The sequence below is a fragment of the Mastacembelus armatus genome, chromosome 9 (genome assembly GCF_900324485.2).
Source record: "Mastacembelus armatus chromosome 9, fMasArm1.2, whole genome shotgun sequence".
NCBI classification, from domain to species: domain Eukaryota; kingdom Metazoa; phylum Chordata; class Actinopteri; order Synbranchiformes; family Mastacembelidae; genus Mastacembelus; species Mastacembelus armatus.
The window spans coordinates 2,076,421-2,087,979 of record NC_046641.1 but is presented as its reverse complement, the minus strand read 5'-3'; the positions used below and the strand labels follow the sequence as shown (position 1 = coordinate 2,087,979).

Sequence of the window (11,559 nt, the reverse complement as noted above, 5' to 3'; positions counted from 1 at the left end):
TTTGTGATGTTCACTCGTGTTGTTCCTGAAGTGTAAGGACTTTAGGTAGAATAGTTTCACTGGATCCATGCTAGAGAGCAACACAGGTAAAACCAGGTCTGAAAATATGGATTCTATTGTGCCAAATGAATTTATCATGGTTAAGATGTCATCAGATTTGTATCCAAAAGGAAAAAGATAAGTCTGGGACACTATTACAACCATACGTTATCTGTACCTGATTATTCCTAACCAGGGTCATAGGGATCTGCTGGAGCCTATCCCAGCTATCTTTGGGTGAAAGTCAGGGGTCCACCCTGGACAGGTCACCAGTCCATCACAGGGCCACATAGAGACAAACAACCTCACACACTCACACTCACTCCTATGGGCAATTTAGAGTCACCAATCAACCTGACATACATGTTTTTGGACTGTGGGAGGAAACCAGAGTACCTGGAGAAAACCCACACAAGCACAGGGAGAACATGCAGACTCCACACAGAAAGACCATTTTAGAGGAGAACGAGGTAAGCCGAGCAAGTTGGTAAAATGAGCCACTACTTGTACCCAGGCAACTTTTAATAAAATTAACCATTTAAATAAAGATGATAAAAGGTGCAATATGTCAAATGTGATAGAGCTGCAGAATATAACGTTCTTGATTTGATTCTCTGTAGCTATTTAGAGTTCTTGTATCTATTTCTGTTCGTTCTGCACCTTTTTGTTGTAGACCACTTGAAAACTGGATGAATATACAAACTAATATACAAACTGCTTGAACCACTGACAACTGAAAGAATCTATTTTATTTGAAACATGGCAATAAACAATTTCACATTCAACTGAACACTTGTTTCTCCACATTTTCAGCAAACAAAGTATAAATTAAAGAAAACTTACAGTTATCACCAATTTGCTCACTATTAATATTCCAAATCATTATAGGGTCTTGTTTAACTATTTAACAGGTAAGTCATAACAGCTGAAAATGAGGAATTCATTTTTACAAAGGTAAAGTTTATACTACTGTAACACGGCTGTAACGTCTTCCATATAATTCAAAAATGGTTAGCATCAGCATTTTCTGTATTTAAAAAGTCACTATACTCTTTGCCTTCCAATCATAAAATAAATAATGAACAATGAATCACAAAGAAGTCATTTAACCATTATGACTGAAAAGGACAAAAAGCAGCTCTGTAAAGCAGGATGTTGCCTTAACTGGCAGATAATTTAATTCTGGCAAGCAGAATGAGGAAGATACCCCCCCAAATCTTTTTCTATTAAGAACTCCTGATACTATCCTGCCTTTCCACTTCCATCTACTACAGCACTGCCTTTTCCCCACGTCACAATAAATCCTTTTTATTCTAGTCTTTCTCGAACGCTTACACACTATAACCAGGTCTGTTAATTAAAGATCCCAAACTATAATGCCATCTACCAAAAGACAGACTAATTTCCTACAACTTAAAACACACAGTTCCCATTTTCACATGAGATTTGTTGAACATTGTGTGAACAACTACACACAAAAGTGTTTCACATGTCAGTGTCTGCATTTAAAAAGCACTGGCATTGGTATGATTAATTCAAGTCATCACACTCAATTAATCATTAACACACAATTCCCCGTTGGAAACGCCATGAGATAGACAAAGGCCAGTGGGTCAGTTCACTTGTCGTGAAACAGTAAGCCCATAAGGAGGACACACATGGTAGAGGAAAGGCAATGAAAACAAATACTTTCTGAATAATTCATGCAACTCTAGTTGACCTTGTCCTTGCCCATTAGGGAAGTTGGGCAAAGTGTGCAGCCAAATGTGAGCTGCTTCAAAGTAACATCTATACTATATACGTCTATAATCTGGACCTTCAGAGATGAAAATAGGTAGATAGTTAACATACTGTGCACTACTGTAACTTTGAAGTGCTGTACTCTGCAATGTTACAGCACTTATGTGTCCCTATACATGCTTCCTCTCTCATACTGTACACTACATACTACTGTATGCTCTTATTTTGTGAAATGGATGGTTTACAGTAATCTCATGGCTATTTTGCCGAACAGAGCAAAGACCAGCTAATGGAGGCTGAAGACATGTCAATCAATATTCTGAGGCACTGATGCAGTCAGCATTTCAACAATTGACCACATCTTTCAGTGGAAAAGGTTGGTGATGAAACAGGTTTATTAGAAGGAATTCCGACATAGTCTGGACCAGACCAGAGATGAGAGCTTTATGTACAAACTGGGTAAATACATATTTTTGTCTTTATCTATGTCTATCTTTGTTTATGTTCTTTTCAGCTGCAGTATATGTATTTCACTCAATTTTATTTTAACTAGGAGGAATAAAAAACTGTCTTGTGTTTTTATATTGGGGTCATGTAAAGATGTTGGTCTGGGGGAAAAGTGCCATAACTTGATACAGTAAGGTTTTTGTAGTAGTGTTTTGAATCAGTCTCAGCAAGGTGCCTTGGCTGTTCTATAGTGTCTGTGTATTTAAAGGCCTTTGTGTGATGTCTGAAGCCAAAGTCTGGTTTAGATGAAGCATTACATGGTTTTAACTGGACATAGAAGTTTGAATTTAGGGTTTTGAGAAATGGAGTATTATTTTAAGAAAACATGTCTTAGGAAATATTTTGCTTCACCTGTACATTACTAGTGATCACGTTGCCTCATATATCCCAGTTATGACTCATGCTTCCATACTGTAATGCTACTAGCTCTCAGATTCCTGCTCCATCCTCAACGCCTGTGCAGCTCTCTAGGTCAGCTCACATTGAAAGACTGTCCTTCCTTTACTTTAAAAGAGATGACCCCTCGGAGTTTGCAAAGCTTAACATGGCCCTGGAAAACCTGCTACCACCAAATGAAACTGAGCAAAATAATCGCACTCTGTTGGACCATTTGAAACTGTCATTTGGCCTTAGCATATGCTCATCATCCTCAGCCTTACGCTATTAGGTCTTGTGAAGGCTCTCCAGAAGAAATGTGGCCACGCCCGATCTGTGGATATTAAGAAGAACTGCTTCCATCTAGAGCGTTCCAACTATAGTTACAGGGTACTCTTGGGGGTTCAGCCAGTTTGCTGTATTGATCAGAGCTCTGGTTGGTATGCATTAGTCTTGGGGTCATAATGAATGAGCCAAGGAGTGTGCATGTGCATTACATGTCCATCAACTGCTCAGTAAACTTTTAGGTGGACATGTGGACAACTTTTCCAGACATGCCAGAACTGCGACCCTTATAATCTCATTAATTTTGCAAATTGGCTGGAGGAAGAGATGGCGTGTCAAAGTATGGCTCTTAAAGTAAACAAATAGTCAAGCAAGAAATTCCAGGTCACAGGCCAGGAAGGTCTACAAAGTCAACTTTAACAACTACTTTATTCCAGTTTATAAAGCAAGAGGAGAACTCCAGACTTCAGAAAACTCCTATTGTCAAAAGTCAGATGAGCCTAGAACCTCTTGTGTCTTCTGTAATAATCAAGCTCAGCACCTCATCACATAGTCATTACTCTCTGACTGACAGACACAAAATTAGTCTTCCTGATTGAACTGTGGCTACAGGTCATTATTTAAATCTTAATTAAACCTATGCTGCATCCCGATTCCATACTACATATTAACTGTATATGATGTAACCATATCCATTTATAAAGTGTTTAGTATAGTATGAAAGCTAGTGTAACATTGAAACAGCTAAAATAGCTGCCATAAAGAATATTCCTGGTTCCTCCTCCTGCCCTGGTTAGCATGTTTGACAAGCTCAGTGAGAAAAGGCACAGGTTAAGGTGAAAAGAAAATACCAAAAAAACTGTACTGCAGTATTTATGTTATTATTGAAATACTTGCCTAACTAGTCAGCCTTCATGTAAGCAATACACTCAAGATATATCTCTAATGTGCATGATTTGCATGTAAGAAAAAGCTTATTAGAGTAACTGTTCACATTATCATGTTCACACATGTAGTGTTCAGATACCCCTGCTCTGAACCCAAAGAAATTCTTTCATTGTCATTCAGAATTAACTGCATGTTGGTAAGTACAGTGGGCAACGCTGTACTTGAAGTGCATTGCATGCACAAAACATATATATGCTGTTTTTCTTTTATGTAAACATTATGAAACACACAATAGTGTTTTCTGAATCTATATCAGGAAGCAACTACGAATAAAACTGTCAAACATTTCAAAGCACATTTTCCATATGAAGTGGAAAAAAAAAAACCAAAAAACACATACTCTTTAGTAGGTTTGAGTCAGTTACTGCATCTGTACCAGTTTGGTGCTCTGTTCATGTGTCCTGGATTGAGACACTGAACATGCTACCTGACTGTTCCTTAGATAAGAGTATCAGCTACATGGTTAGATAATGCAAACTCAGTGCATTGTTCAAAGGGTACATAAATACTGCAATCGTGTGTGTGTGTGTATATATATATATATATATACATATATATGTGTGTGTGTGTGTGTGTGTGTGTTGTGTTGTGGACCATGGTCAGAAGCCCTGATAAGCAGTCATGATCTTGCATTATGTGGCGCGTTCTTTGTTCGGTGCTGAATATGTACTGGAATTTCTTCATCCTGTGCAAAAGACAAAAGGTTAAAATTAGCATCTCTGTGGCTGTCAGGTTATGGGTTATGATGGTTATGATATAGCTTTACTTCCACACAGACTTCATTACATTAACTTAAAACACGTAATAACATACTGTTTCATTGTCTGCTGTCTCCTCTCCCTCAGTTTGCTCGCTGCCAGCATTGACTGCCTCAAAGTCAGACAGCGCACTTTCCACTGCCTCCTCATCATAGTCTGTCTGGTATTCATCAGACGGTTCCTCTGAAGACAGTCAAGGGACATTATCATTTTGTCCCATTTTAAATCATAATCTATTATTATTATTTATGTAACTTGTCAAAGGAGAGCATTTGAGTATTTTTGGACAAAAAGACACTTGCCAATATCATCAGGACCATCAGGTTCTTATCTTTATTAGAGATTTGATATAATTACATACAAGTCTGGGCTAGAACGGTAAATCAAAAGCATGCTTGAATATTAGCTAATAATGATAAGCGCATGCTAATTATTAGCTTATGATTTCAATGTTACTAACCATTGATTAAAGTGCTCTTCACAGGTTCGATTCTTGACACAATTTCAGCCAAGTCGGTAAAGGAGGCATTTGGACAGGTGACCACCTGAGAGATGCAACACATCATATCAGAGAAGGCCTTAATTCAGCTTCTTTGTAGTTGATTCACAGTCGACGTGATTCTAATTATACACAGTACAGTATATGCGAACAATTTCTTAGTGCAAGCTATAGCATTTTGTGTATCACATGTAACAAGATTTTTAACCATTAGATATGTCTGATGGAGATCTGAAGTGTAACAGCAATATAATTAAAGGTGCCCCGTAGGTCCCAGGTGCAGCAGACAGTATAGAGGTAAAACATCTTAGTATTGCACCAACTCGGCAATCTGACAAAACCCTGCAATGCACTCCAAGGTCCAGAGCATCTGGCTACCACAGCCAGCTGATTAGGCGCACATGTGACACCCATCTCTGATGCATGAAATTCATGCACGTAATTCGACTGTATGTCTAATTACTGACAGCCATCGTGTTTGTAACAGAGCGAGAGAGAGAGAGAGAGAGATGGCCAATATAGCCAGTAAATAAAGACATGAAAGATCATGACAGGTGTTTTATCAGCTTCTACATATTGATTTTGTTGATATTTCTGGCTTTGGTGAAGATTAGATCATATTTCATGACCATTTTATGCAGAATCCCAAGAAACTGCAGTGTCATTACTTTTCCTGACAACTGTGTAAGCATACTGTCAGAGAAAGCGTGTCGTGTTGTGTGTGTTGTATAGTTCGTCTACAGACTAGCAACAGACTAGCTATAGTTTAACACACCTAAAAACTAACTAAACTCTAAACAATTCATTAACTGCTACATTCCGGTACTAGTCAAGTACCTTTCTATTTTGACAGGTATTTATTGCTATTTCCTGACTTAGCGTTCGTTAGCCTACTGGTCAGCTTAGCTAGCTAGTTAGCTTAGCTAACATGGCCTCTCCCTCTCTCTCTCTTTCTTGCTCGGTGTGCCACATGTTTAGTTATTCCTCTGCCTCCTTTAGCGATAATGATACCTGTAATAAGTGATTGGTATCAGAGGAACAGTGTTAAAGTGGTTCCAATCCTATTTATCGGACAGATTCCAGTTTGTTCATGTCCATGATGAACCTTCCACACGAACAAAAGTTAGTTATGGAGTTCCACAAGGCTCTGTGCTAGGACCGATTCTGTTCACCCTGTACATGCTTCCTTTAGGATATGTCATTAGGAAGCACTCTATTAATTACCACTGCTATGCAGATGACACTCAGTTATATCTATCTATTAAACCTGTTAACACAAACCAGTTAACCAGACTTCAAGCCTGTCTAACTGACATAAAGGCTTGGATGACCAGTAACTTTTTACTTTTAAACTCAGAGAAAACAGAAGTCATTATATTTGGGCCAAAAAATCTCAGAAATAACTTTTCTAAAATTATAGCTACTCTAGATGGCATAGCCCTGGCCTCTAGCACTACTGTAAAAAACCTTGGAGTTATTTTTGACCAGGACATGTTCTTTAACTCACACATAAAACAAATCTCTAGAACTGCATTCTTTCACCTGCGCAACATTTCCAAAATTAGGAACATCCTGTCTCAAAATGATGCAGAAAAACTAGTCCATGCATTTGTTACCTCAAGGCTAGATTACTGTAACTCATTACTATCTGGATATCCCAATATCTCCATAAAAAGCCTCCAATTAATCCTGAATGCCGCAGCCAGAGTCCTGACAGGAACTAGCAAGAGAGATCATATTTCTCCTATATTGGCTTCTCTTCATTGGCTCCCTGTAAAATATAGAATAGAATTTAAAATCCTTCTTCTCATATACAAATCCCTTCATAATCAAGCTCCTTCATACCTTAAAGACCTCATAGTACCATGTTATCCCAATAGACCACTTCACTCTCAGAGTGCAGGTCTACTTGTGGTTCCCAGAGTTTCCAAAAGCAGACTTGGAGGCAGAGCCTTTAGTTATCAAACTCCTCTCCTGTGGAACCAGCTCCCAGCCTGGGTTCAGGAGGCAGACACTCTCTGTACTTTTAAGGCTAGACTTAAAACCTTCCTCTTTGACAAAGCATATAGTTAGGGCTGGCTTCAGGTAACCCTGAACCATCCCTTAGTTATGCTGCTATAGGCCTAGACTGCCCGAGGACCATCGGTGCACCGAGCTCCCCTACCATAACCCTCCCCCTTCCCTTCCCTTCCCCCCCCCTCCTCCCACCTCATGTATATTCCACCATTGAGTGTCACTAACCTTGTGCTCTCTCTCTCTCTCCCCTAGTTTGTGCTCTCTCCCTCTCTCTCTGTTCTCTCTGTACCTTCTGCAGGTGTCCCTGGTCCTGGATCTGTATATCACTGATGTGCAGTTACTGGTCCCACCAACCTGCAGTGTCTATCTGTTGTTTATTGTTGCTGTTCTTTTCTCTCTCCTCTATCCACTCACCCCAACCGGTCGAGGCAGATGGCCGCCCAGACTGAGCCCGGTTCTGCTGGAGGCTTTTTCTTCCGTTAAAGGGAGTTTTTCCTCTCCACTGTCACCAAGTGCTGCTCATAAGGGAATTGTTGGGTTTTTTTGTTTTTTGTAAAGTGCCTTGAGATGATTGTATTGTGATTTGGCGCTATACAAATTAAATTGAATTGAATTAAAATAAGGCTTATTGGCAGCAGCTGAGAACAGCTCAAACCTGGCATTAAGAAAGTGTTGGTAGATAAAATTTGAGGTTCTTCCTCCATTTGCTGTTGGAGGTGATCCAGTCATCTGTCTGAGATCTCTGGTCATAACATACAATATTAAAAAATAAACAATTTCACAGCCCTAGTCTGGAGTAAAATTAAACAGATTAGGGCTTTAAATTCCACCCCAAGGTCAGTAGTGTGTGATGTCACTCACATGGTTGACTTTGGTCTTGTGGAGCTCCTCCTGATGCCTGTCCTTCAGCATGCTGTCCACCACCCCACTGCGATGCCACACATCAAACAGTGTCTTCCCGTGCTGGTACCCTACATCCTACAGCCACAGTGAGCAGAGGTAGGATGACTTTCAATGCCAGCATATATATATATATAAAAGACACAGAAATACCAGGAATGACATCGAGAAACACTGAAGAAACTCACAGCGATCTCGTCGAACTTGCCAAACTCTAGCGTGCCGTATCGGTCAATGGGTGGTCTTATGTACTCACAGTATTCACTGTTTTTGACCAGTTCCAGCTGCCGCACACAGCAGACGTAAGCCAGCCGGGTTTGTATCTCTGCCATGTTCAGGACCTACAAAGAAAATGAACAGTGTTTTGATCTTCTAAGAAAATGAATGAAGAGCAACTGCAGTAGATGTTTGATGTTTCTAGTAAAGGTCAGTATAACCTTGACTTTCTCAGCCAGTGGGTTGAATCGCGTCCATAGCAGCCACCAGCCATTCAGGGTGTCACCGTAATTGGTCAGGTTGGTTTCATCCTGGCTTCCAACATCAATTGCAATCACAACTTTGGCCCCCATGGAGCGAGCCACGTCAGCTAGACACCAAAACAGCACAAATCCATTTCAATAACGTTCTAGGTCTTAAGTATGTTTTATATATATGTTACGGCCCTGAGGTGCCATTTGACACTCCCTAGGTGATCCCTAGATGTTGGCTGATGACGTATGGTGTGCGCCAGCTGAGACGCGTCAGCCAATCACTTCGTCCGGTTTATAAGGACCGGAAAAGCCTTACTCAGGCGTGAACTGGGATTTTACGTGAACGGTTCACCATTTCACCATTTCGTAAAACCTTTTGATCACTTGTCTTGTTACAAACTCAGTAGTGAGGTTCAGATCTGTTAGTCAGAGCGTACTTGTGTGTGTGAATATTGTTTGCACGTTAGTTTGTTTAGGTAATGTCTCATGTTTTGTCGTGTTAGTCTTGGTGTTCGACTGTTTGTACGTTTGCAAATGGTCTCGTTGTAATTTCATTGTCAGTGTTAAAATAAATGTCAAACATAGTCAATTCATTACGTGAGCTGTTTTATTCGCCTTCTCCCATCCACTTCCCCTTTCCTTTTATATTATGTTGGGTCCCACTCGGGCGGGGACGTAACAATATATAATAAAAAAATAAACCCAATCACATTTGCAGTAAATATGCAGTAAAAGACTGTTGGAGGCGTTTCATGGTGTGTTCACCAGTCTGTATTTATAATTTTGTATTAATTTGCTGGGGTGGCTCCTGTATCCATACCAGGATCTGACTCATCATTGCTATCAGATGTAACTTTCAACACTGAAATACCATTAACAGCACAGACAAACATAAAATAAATAAACTGCTCCTTTTGAAAGATCCCCCAAATCTGGGGGCTCTAGGTATTAAATGAAAGGTCTAAGACCCTCCCTGTGGTTCACACACTGAGTATTTAGTCTTGCTCACATGAAATGGCAAAAATAAATACACCTTTCTCTTAGCATTCCTCACCAGGCAGGTTATTGATGTAGCCTCCGTCCATTAGTAAGTGTCCATCTTTAGGATCACAGAGGGGTGGCAGATAACCAGACAGACACATACTGGCCCTCACATACCGCCACAAGGAACCTGAAGAGGAGAACGGATGTGTGGTGACAAAAATGGATCTCTTTATCTAGTAACAGACCATGGCACTGCCCAGGCTGTACATCTATTATGGATCACACAGATGTACGAGATACAAGATATGAAATACAGGTGAGCAGAACATGAATGAATCTATGACAGACCGTCAGTGTGAACTCTCATGGAGGAAGCAGTGATATCAGTTGTAATGTTGAAGTATGGTAGCCACAGGTCCTGGCAGAAGAAAGGAAGCATCATTTATCATCCGATTTGTAAACATTCATTCATGAAAGACACATGGGTCCAGTGCATTATAGAGTAGCTCTTCAGACTGTATAGAATTACATTTCAGAAGAGTTATTCTTGTATAGCCCAGGGAAATGTGTTACCATTGCACAGTGCTCCTTTCTGTGAAATGAAGATGTGCAGTAAGGCCCTGAGCAATGAACTTAGGAATTTTAGTCCTGTATTGTACAATCTCCAAATCAGACGTAATAGCTTATTTAGTACAGCTGGGAGTTAAAATAGTTGGTCTTAATGAAACCCCTCACATTACCTCTATCTGTTTGCCCCTGAAGACAGAACTAATGCTGGAGTTAAAGGCTGCTCCAGAAAACATGGAGGTGACAGGGTAGGTCAGATCCAAGAGCTTCTTAAAGTAAGAGGTCATATCCTGAGAAAGGGAGGAAGTTACAAAGGGGTATAAAGCAAAGTGCATACAGAAAGGTGAAGGTGAAACCTGTAAGATCTTTGTTGTTGTTGTCAATCACTGTGGGATTAGGAATATTTGTGTGCCAAACCAAGGTCACGTTCAAAAGACTTTCTTGTCATAAAAACAAACAAACAAAAAATGTTGCTATAAAACCATTTTATGATACATTTCTAATAGTGGCAGCAAAGATTTAACTAGAGATGTCCATCATTGTGAGAATGAGTGAGAAAACTTTTTCTCATATCTTCTATATAATGTCAACACACCATGGCCCATTCACGAGCCCGGACCCTCATTCGACTGATATTCTTCTCCTCTGCATACAGCGCTCCCATCAAGGAGCCGATGGAGGTGCCTCCCACTATGTCGATAGGTATTCCTGCCTCATTCAGTGCCCGTAGGATGCCAACTTGAGAACAACCCCTGAAAAAATTCATCACATAACACTACATAATATCCCATATTAAATTTTAATCAAATATTACTCAAATAAAAAATGTTAAATTAAACAAGCTCCAGTTGCATAGATAGGTTGTGCTAATCACACAACCAACCATAACCACACATGCAATTAATAGAGACTAGGATTAAGGGCTAAAGTTCATACAAATAGGTGCTAGCCCTGTGTGCACCAGATGTCTCAGGTCATAACTGAGAAGATTACAGTCCGTACCTTATCACAACTCCAGGCCAAGCCAGAGCAGAGAGAAACAGAAACAATTAATCAGAACAGAGAATCTGAGTACACCTGCTTACTGGAAGAAACTGTACAGGTTCTGTACTGTTTATCTGATTTGACTCAGCCAATGAAGAGTCCTAATTCACATTTCACTGAATTTCACATATATGAAACAACTCAAACTTTACACTTATTGCTTGATCCAGATTGTGATTTCAGGGTATATGATCTATCCACCATATAATCTATCTATCTGTCTTGAAAAAGTACACTTAAAAGTGCACTACTACTGCATTATATTAGCATACCTACTACAAAAAGTATACTGGGGAAATACAGTGGGTACAGAAAGTATTCAGACACCTTTAAATTTTTCACTCTTTGTGTCATTGCAGCCATTTGCCAAAATCAAAAAAGTTCATTTTATTTCTCATTAATGTACACTCAGCACCCCATCTTGACA

General features: G+C 39.8%; 1 protein-coding gene across 3 annotated transcripts in view; it reads right to left on the bottom strand.

Moving 5' to 3' along the window:
• Positions 1–631: 631 nt before the first annotated feature.
• The window catches only part of pnpla7b (patatin-like phospholipase domain containing 7b), a 30,274-nt gene continuing 19,346 nt past the window's right edge, over positions 632–11,559 (bottom strand). The window contains exons 26-35 of one of the 3 annotated variants that reach the window (XM_026321841.1): positions 10,684–10,840; positions 10,262–10,378; positions 9,870–9,939; positions 9,592–9,708; positions 8,505–8,653; positions 8,256–8,408; positions 8,029–8,145; positions 5,113–5,197; positions 4,708–4,835; positions 632–4,579 (exon numbers count right to left, since the gene is read on the bottom strand). In XM_026321841.1, the coding sequence (XP_026177626.1) occupies positions 4,514–4,579; positions 4,708–4,835; positions 5,113–5,197; positions 8,029–8,145; positions 8,256–8,408; positions 8,505–8,653; positions 9,592–9,708; positions 9,870–9,939; positions 10,262–10,378; positions 10,684–10,840 (1,159 nt within the window). In that variant the 3' untranslated portion in view covers positions 632–4,513. Of the gene's footprint in view, positions 4,580–4,707; positions 4,836–5,112; positions 5,198–8,028; positions 8,146–8,255; positions 8,409–8,504; positions 8,654–9,591; positions 9,709–9,869; positions 9,940–10,261; positions 10,379–10,683; positions 10,841–11,559 lie in introns of those variants that run through there. The other 2 variants (XR_003296505.1, XM_026321842.1) reach the window with 2 other exon arrangements.